The sequence below is a fragment of the Orycteropus afer genome, unplaced genomic scaffold, assembly GCF_000298275.1.
Source record: "Orycteropus afer afer isolate SDZICR_OR568_19922 unplaced genomic scaffold, OryAfe1.0 scaffold00099, whole genome shotgun sequence".
Classification (NCBI taxonomy): Eukaryota; Metazoa; Chordata; class Mammalia; order Tubulidentata; family Orycteropodidae; genus Orycteropus; species Orycteropus afer.
In genome coordinates, this window is record NW_006921686.1 from 5,696,881 (window position 1) to 5,705,407 (window position 8,527).

The 8,527-nt window shown below is 40.9% G+C and overlaps 1 protein-coding gene across 1 annotated transcript in view; it reads left to right on the forward strand.

Annotated features, from left to right (window-relative positions):
- Positions 1–6,592, forward strand: part of LOC103198889 (zinc finger protein 112-like) — a 20,568-nt gene extending 13,976 nt beyond the window's left edge. Inside the window, exons 4-7 of the mRNA XM_042781249.1 lie at positions 3,258–3,330; positions 4,051–4,703; positions 4,872–5,099; positions 6,570–6,592. Coding sequence (XP_042637183.1) covers positions 3,258–3,330; positions 4,051–4,703; positions 4,872–5,099; positions 6,570–6,592 — 977 coding nt within the window. The remainder of the gene's footprint in view (positions 1–3,257; positions 3,331–4,050; positions 4,704–4,871; positions 5,100–6,569) is intronic.
- Positions 6,593–8,527: the final 1,935 nt, after the last annotated feature.

An 8,527-nucleotide genomic window follows, 5' to 3' on the forward strand; every position in this document is an offset into this window, starting at 1 on the left:
CATTTGACTGCTAACCAGAAGGCTGGTGGTTCAAATCCACCAGCCACTCCTTGGAAGGAAGATTGGACAATATACTTCTGTAGAGATACTGCCTCGGAAACCCACGGAGGGGTCGCTGTCAGTCAGAATTGACTCCATGGCAGTGAGTTTGGTTTGGTTTGGAAAATGTCAAGAGAAATCACTTCCCTTACAGTAAAAGAAGTGTTTTGGAACCTATGTCTACATAAAATCTACTCATCACCCACATAAGCAAACAAAGATCGGTTGTCATGGAATTGACTGGAGGCTTGATTCCTGCAAGTTATCTTGCTTTTTCTTCTATTTCCTTTGGGCGATTTGCTGGTTCTAAGTAGATACTGAGTTCACTCAAAGTTCTCACTAGAGTATTGAGCCATTTTGATTTTCTCCACAGGAAGAGAATAGACAGTAGCAGCCCATTGGCTCCAGTGAACACGCAGCTGCGTCTCAGGCAGTCTCCCACATGAATCCAGAGAGCCAGTGGTCCCTCTCAGCAGGGATGCACCTTCATGTTCTCATTCTTTGTGGCCTTGTCAAAATGGCCCAGTAGCAGCATCAGAACTGTCTTACTTAAGGGCAAATCAGATCAGCCCAAGGCTGATCCCCATGATCCCCATGATCCCCATAGGTGGAGGTCAGACAGACCCCTACCCTTCAACCTTTTTACCACATTCTGACACCAGCTGTCCATCCCATGGCACTCTCTACTTGATAATCCAGGGCACTGGCCACACAGAATTCACAGACCGTACCTACCAGCCACTCCTCGGAAGGAAGGTTGGGCAATCCTACTTCCGTAGTGATACTGCCTCGGAAACCCAAGGAGGGGTCGCTATGAGTCAGGCCGACTCGACAGCACACAACAACAACACAACTCACAGTTCAGTGGTTTGTTAAGAAAGCAACGGGTACAAGTTGGGATCAGGATCAGGAAGCACTCAGGAAGAGTCTAGAAGGCTCTTTGAAGAGGAGAGCACATCGTTCTCTTTTTCAGTGCAGGACAGCTCTCTCAGCTCCTCTCGGCTGTGCAAGCAAGCAGGCCCTTCTCTCTGCTATGCAGGCCTCCCCTTGGTCCCCTCAGGACAGGCCTCCTCTGGGTCATGCATACCCCTTCTCAGCTGTGCAGGCCTCTAGGCTATCTTTTGGCCCCCAACACTACCCACCAAAGTAGCATATAGAACATAACTTTAGGAAGTATAGTATGCCAACTCACTGAGATGTCCCACGAGACTACAGTCCTAATCCTTCTAATCCAGAAAGCCACTCCCGTGAGGTGTTTGGTCATGTCTAAGTGTCTGTAGCTGTGCCCTCTGTGTGCTTTATTGTACTAAACACTTTATTGTACAGGACACTTCTCACTGGAATAGAAAGAGCTGTCTGCGCTGAAGCTGAGCCTTAATGAATAAGTGATAAACTCTTTCCACCCAAACATGCTTATGTCCACTGTTCCGGAGCCTCAGCTTCCTTAAACATGTATGGAAGTAACGATCTTGTAAAGTAACCCAAGCTGAGGTCACTGTTCACTGAGTTTGTTCATGGCTGATGGATTGGCTCAGGTCACCCACAGGTGCCCTGACACTAAGCTGTGCTTACCCCTCAGCCTTTTAAAAATTTTTTGAGTTGAATACTGTCACATTTTATTCACATTCCAACCTGTGCCATGGCCCTTGATAATTGTGAAAGTACTTTTGAAAGGAGTTAAAAACTGGTAAGGCCTTACAGTGTCTTAGGAGAATGCGTCATCCTCACGAAGATAAGTTAATCATTACAGAAGCCACATGTTACCTCAAGTGTGTATTACAGGTCTTTGTTTACTTTCTTCAGCACAGCATTTGACATACAGTTTCCTCCAAACAAACAAACAAAAAATTACCATACATATGTAGCAGAGAAAAAAGAAAAAGTTACTGTCAGGACAATAAGCATTTATCCATTACAACTATATGTGTGTGTGTGTGTGTGTGTATATATATATATATATATATAGGAGCTCTGGTAGCATAGTGCCTAAGGCACTTGACTGCTAACCAGAAGGCTGACAGTTCAAACCCACCAGCCAGTCCTTGGAAGGAAGATGGGGCAATTTTCTTCTGAAGTGATACTGCTTCGGAAACCCAAGGAGGGGTTGCTATGAGTCGGGTCCAACTTGACGGCACACAAAAACAACAAATATATATATATAAACCACTGCCATTTAGTTGATTCCAACTCATAGTGACCCCCATTGGGTTTCCAAGGCTATAAATCTTTACAGAAGTAGATTGCCTCATCTTCTTCCCACGAAGCATCTGGTGGGTTTGAACCACCAGCCTTCTGGTTAGCAACTAATGCCTTACGCACTGCACCACCAGAGCTCCTTGTTACAACTATATTGTTTCCAATTTGAAAAGATTTTCTTCTTGGGATCTCCAAGCAATCCATGATAAAGTCATGATAACTTGTACAGTTTTATTAGGCCTTTTGAGCAGGACCACCTTGTCCTGATGTCCAGGTTATATAGCAGAGCCCTCATCTTTGAAGCATGCAGATAGCCCAAATTCTACTTATAAACCTAGTGCTGCCAAAGAGGAAGATTTTCCTAAGTATGTTTAGAGGTCGTGACTTGAGTTTTCCTCTGGTTCATTCAAATTTCATGTTATGACCTGAGTGTAAAATCTCGAAATCACTGAATAAAGCCTTCACTTGTCCACATTTCTGAATTCTCTTTATTCCTACAGAAAGCAAGAGTCAACATAAGGAGCATATTCAAGAAGTGGGATTAAACTACCTTTCTCCCAGAGAGCTTTCCCCCTGGCAGAACTGGCAACACAATGCAAGTGGATTAACCAGGTGTCAAGAATCCATGAGAAATAGTCAAGGGGATAATTTTCAGTTACAAAAACAAAGTGATTCCCCCTGCCAGGCTTGGGCAGGAATACCAATTCAGATTTCTGAAGATGGGAACTATATACTGACTCATAAAGGGAATAGTCCCAATTATATAGAAAATCAAGACTGTCCACCTTGGAGGGCCCTGCATTCTTGGAGGAAGATGTACCTGTCTGAGCCACACAATTATCATTGTAGATGTCAGCAAATTCCCATGAAAAGGAATTCCTGCAAGTGTCATGGCATCAGTTGGATCTCATATCACAATGACAATCTGGGAATACACAAAACAGAAAAAAATTATAGCTGCCATGATTGTGGAAAAGACATCATGAAGATATCATTACTTAATCAGAACTTAATTCAAACAGAACATGAGCCCTACTGGAATCATGAGTATAGAAAAACCTTCAATGATGTCTCCAGCACTGAAATTCATCAGCAGTTACACTTAGAAGGGAGGCCCCATATGTACAGTCAGTGTGGAAAGGGCTTCAGGTATAGCTCAGTTCTTCATATTCATCAAAGCATTCATAGAGGAGATAATTGTGTTATTGAGAAGTCACATCTACAGTCTCATCAGAGAGCACAAACAGAGCAGAAACCATGCAAATGTGAGTATGGTAAGAACTTCAATCAGTATTCCTCTCATAACACTTGTGAGCTTCCTCAACCAGGAGAGATGTCCAGTAGATGCAACATTTGTGATAAAGCTTTCAGCCATAGCTTAGACTTTAATAATATTTTTAGGGTCCATACCGGGGAGGAACCCCACGAATATGAGGAGAATGGGTATGTCTTTGATCAGAGCTCATGTCTTCAAGTTCATCAGAAAATCCACACTGAAGAGAAACTATACACAGGTGTGGAGTGTGGGAAGCGCTTCATTTGTAGTTCAAATCTTAATATTCAGCATAAAGTTAACTTGGAAGAAAATCTCTGTAATTCTGAGGAGGTTGATAATGACTTCAGTCTGGCCTCACATTTTCAGGACCTTCAGATAGTCCACACTGGAGAACAACCATACAAACATTATGCATGTGATAACAGCTTCAGTCGAATTTCGTGTCTTCAGGGTCATCATAACATCCACATTGGAGAGAAACCTTATAAGGAGTATGAGAATGGCTTTAATTGGAGTTCAGAACTTAAAGATCATCAGAGAGTTGACACTGGAGAGAAGCCATATAAATGCAATGCATGTGGTAAAGGCTTCAGTCATAAATCAGTTCTTAAAGTTCACCAGAGAGTCCACACAGGAGAGAAACCTTATAAATGTGAGGAGTGCAGTAAGGAGTTCAGCCGGAGTTCATATCTTCAAGCTCATCAGAGAATCCACACTGGAGAAAAGCCATACAAATGTGAGGAGTGTGGGAAGGGATTCAGTCGGAATTCATACCTTCAAGGCCATCAGAGAGTCCACACTGGAGAAAAGCCATACAAGTGTGAGGAGTGTGGGAAAGGCTTCAGTCGGAGTTCACACCTTCAAGGCCATCAGAGAGTCCACACTGGAGAAAAACCATACAAATGTGAAGAGTGTGGGAAGGGCTTCAGTTGGAACTTTAATCTTCAAATTCATCACCGGGTTCACACAGGAGAGAAACCTTATAAATGTGGAGAATGTGGGAAGGGCTTCAGTAAGGCCTCAACTCTTCTGGCCCATGAGAGAGTCCACACAGGAGAGAAGCCATATCAATGCGATGAGTGTGGTAAGAGCTTCAGTCAGAGATCATACCTTCAAAGTCATCAGAGTGTTCATACTGGAGAGAGACCATATATATGTGAGGTATGTGGGAAGGGCTTCAGTCAGAGAGCATATCTTCAAGGCCATCAGAGAGTTCACACAAGAGTGAAGCCATATAAATGTGAGCTGTGTGGGAAGGGGTTTAGTCAGAGTTCACGCCTTGAAGTACATCGGAGGGTCCACACAGGAGGGAAACCATACAAATGTGATGTGTGTGCAAAGGGCTTCAGTGAGAGTTCACGCCTTCAAGCACATCAGAGGGTCCACACAGAAGGAAGGCCCTATAAGTGTGAGCAATGTGGTAAGGGTTTCAGTGGGTATTCAAGTCTTCAAGCCCATCACAGAGTCCACACTGGGGAGAAACCATACAAATGTGAGGTGTGCGGAAAGGGCTTCAGTCAGAGATCCAACCTTCAAGCTCATCGAAGAGTCCACACAGGAGAGAAACCATTTGAGTGTGAAGCCTGTGGTAAGGGTTTCCGTTGGAGCTCAGGTCTTCTAATTCATCAAAGAGTTCATAGTGATAAATTCTATACAAGTGAAGAGTGCAATAAGGATTATCCTTCATCTAAGAACCCTCAACACAGGAATGAAGTGCTATAAGATGGTGGTGGTTTGTTGTTGTTGTTGTTGTGTTAAAAAAAAAAGCCTTCAAATGGGAGCTGAAATTTCCCATTCACTAGGGTTCTTATGGTTAAAAAAAAAAATCCAGTTTAATTTTTCTACTGAGTTAATTTGTCATCTTAATGAAAAATGTAATGTTTCTGCCCAACCTCATTAATCACAATGCTTAGGAGACCACACAGTAGAGACACCTAATGATTGATGTTCCATAGGATTTGGTCAGAACCTTAATATCAGTTATTTCACAGGACCTGGTTTGTTTTCTTAGCAAAAGTACAGTGATGAACATGTCAAAATCCATGTCCACTAGAATGTAACTCCATGAGGGCAGGAATTTTGTTCATTGCTAAGTCTTCAAAACCATGGCACTGCATAACTCCTTGTAGATACTCAGCAATATTTGTTAAGTGAGTAAAAGTTGGTAAAGCTATTCTTAAAAATTTTATATTAAGCTCATTTCCCTCCCCAAAAGTACATTTAAAAATGTATGTGGAGGAGGAATACTGCAAGTAACTTTGATATAATCACTTCAAATAAATATTTGAAATGTAGGGCATCAAGCAATATTGCTACCTGAAATAACATGAATTTGTTTGTGACTCTGTTGGAATTGGTTCTCATTCTTTGTCTCATCTTCAGGGATGTGCTAAATTTTTTAACATTTGATATCTTTCTATACAGTGTGCATTAATTTAAATTTAGCTCTGTGTGTGTGTGTGTGTGTGTGCTTTAAGTGACAGTAAAAACTGATAAACGGTGTTTCTCATTGACTTTTCAAAAACAGTGCATTTACATGATTGAATTTTTACTTTTGTCCTATGTTTAATGCAGAGTTTTACTTTAATATTTGGAAATTGTCAGAAATGGTTACAAATGACAGCTACTTTCATAATAAATGTCAGTTATAGTAATTGGTTTTTTGTCTCCAGATTTCCATTAAAGTCCATTTGCATTAACAAATGGGGAATTTCATCAGAGTGGTAGAAAAATTTACAATTGTAAAAGATTACTCACCATTTATATCCAGTGCAAGCAAAATTGTATTGGTTTTTTTTTTTTTGTGTGTGTAATTTTAAAAAGAAATCTTTACAATGAACATGTACTCATTTTCATAGAGCAATGCCTGTAAAATAGAGTATCAACAACTACTGAGATGCCAATTCTTTATGCTTAAGAAGTCATAAAATGAGTCCTCCAACTAGATGAAGGATATGACCAAAGCATGGCTCTAACCTAGCTTCCAAGGCTCTACTTCAAGTGGCACAGTATCATCAGAAATCCAGGGCCTTTAATACACTTTTTTTTTCCCTCGCAGTTATCACTTCCAGCACAAGGTAATGAGAACTCAAGATGGTTTATCAATTAGGATGCTTTTAGTTGTAAGTAACAGGAAATCTAACTCAAAGTTTCTTCAACTAAAAAAGATTCCTTAGTTTACATAAATGAAAAGGCTGCAGATAGGACAAGAGTTGGGTCTGGGTCATTCAAGGATTTATGTATCTTTCCTTTAATTCTCTCATCTCTGTCCTCTTGTCTTCAAAGTACTCACAAGATCACAGCATCACCTATTTTTTTGTTCACAGCAAAGGGAAAGAGCTTATGTCTCATTTCAGTGTTATGTAGTTCTAGCTCCACGAAATGCATAGGATCTCTAACTTCCCCAAATTTCACTCAAGACTGAGCTTAAGCCAAGACAATAGCAGAGAATATCTCTGATCTGCATCAACAAACTAGCTGGTCCTATTGACAACCAACAGCAAAACGCATTGGGAAAAGGGCAAGAATGTGGACAGAAAATCTCGTGGCACATGTATACAGGAATGGCCAAAAGCTGAGGGTGGAGTAAGAGCAGTGGGTAAAATCCTCCAACACTGCAGCCTCTATCTGCAAGTACAGGTAATGCTAGAGATACATGAAGCCAGTGGTGCACTGAAGATAACCGTTGCAACAACAATGCCCAGACCCAGCTTGATTGCTGAACAAATTAATTCAGCACTCCACCCTAGCATCCTAGCAGAGCAGATGCCTATGTCCAGGCAAAAATACTGTGTATTTTATCTCTTAAAATTGACTTGATGGCAGTGAGGTGTTTTTTTTTGTTTTTTTTTTTAATTTTCGTTATCGGGTACTCAATAAAAAAGTACAAAATTACAAAGAACAAGCAACACTGCCAAGAAATGGAGGAATTAAACCAGACTTTGAGAAGACCCAGATTTGGGAATTATCAGGGAATTTTACATAACTGATTGATATGTTAAAGACTGTAGTGAACAGGCAGAGAACATGTGTGAACAAAAGAACAATGGAAATAAGTCAAATGAAGAATACTAGAAAATTTATCATAATACTTTTGAAAAGCTCACAAATAGACTTAACATACCTGAGGAAGGTGTCAAGAACTTGACTGTAGGTCAATGGAAATTACCTTAATTAAAACAAAAAAGAGTAAAGAAAGCAGAATAAAGCATCCAAGAACTATGAGACATACTATGGTCTAATATATGTATAATTAGAACCCCAGATGGTGAGGAGAGAGAGAATAGGGAAGAAATAGTACTTGAAAAGATATGGCTGACAATTTTCCCAAAATAATAAAAGATCTTAACCAGATCCAAGAACCTCAGAGAACCCTGAGCAGGCTTTTAAAAATAAACTAGACATATTATTGCCAAACAGCTGAAAATGAACCATACAGAGGAAATAATGTTGTTGTTATTGTTGTTGTTGTTGTTAGGTGCTGTAGAGTTGGCTCCAACTCATAGCGACCCTGTGCACAACAGAACGAAATACCCTCCAGTTCTGTGCCAGCCTCACAGTCCTTGCTACACCTGGGTCCATCGTTGGAGCCACTGTGTCAATCCATCTTGTTGAGGGCCTTACTCTTTTTCATTGACCCTCCACTTTACCAAGCATGATTTCCTTCCCCAGGGAATGGTCCCTGCTGACAACATGACCAAAGTAGGTGAGACAAAGTCTAGCCATTCTCCCTTCCAAGAGGAATTCTGGCTGCACTTCATTGAGGACAGATTTGTTCATTCTTCTGGCAGTCCATGGTACTTTCAGTATTCTTTGCCAATACCACAACGTAAAAGCATCCACTCTTCTTCAGTCTTCCTTATTAATTGTCCATTTTTTACATGCAGATGAGGTGATTGAAAATACCATGGCTTGGGTTAGGCACACCTTAGTCTTCAAAGAGATATTTTTGCTCTTCAGCATTTTAAAGAGGTCTTTTGCAGCAGATTTGTCCAGTGCCATACATCATCTGATGTC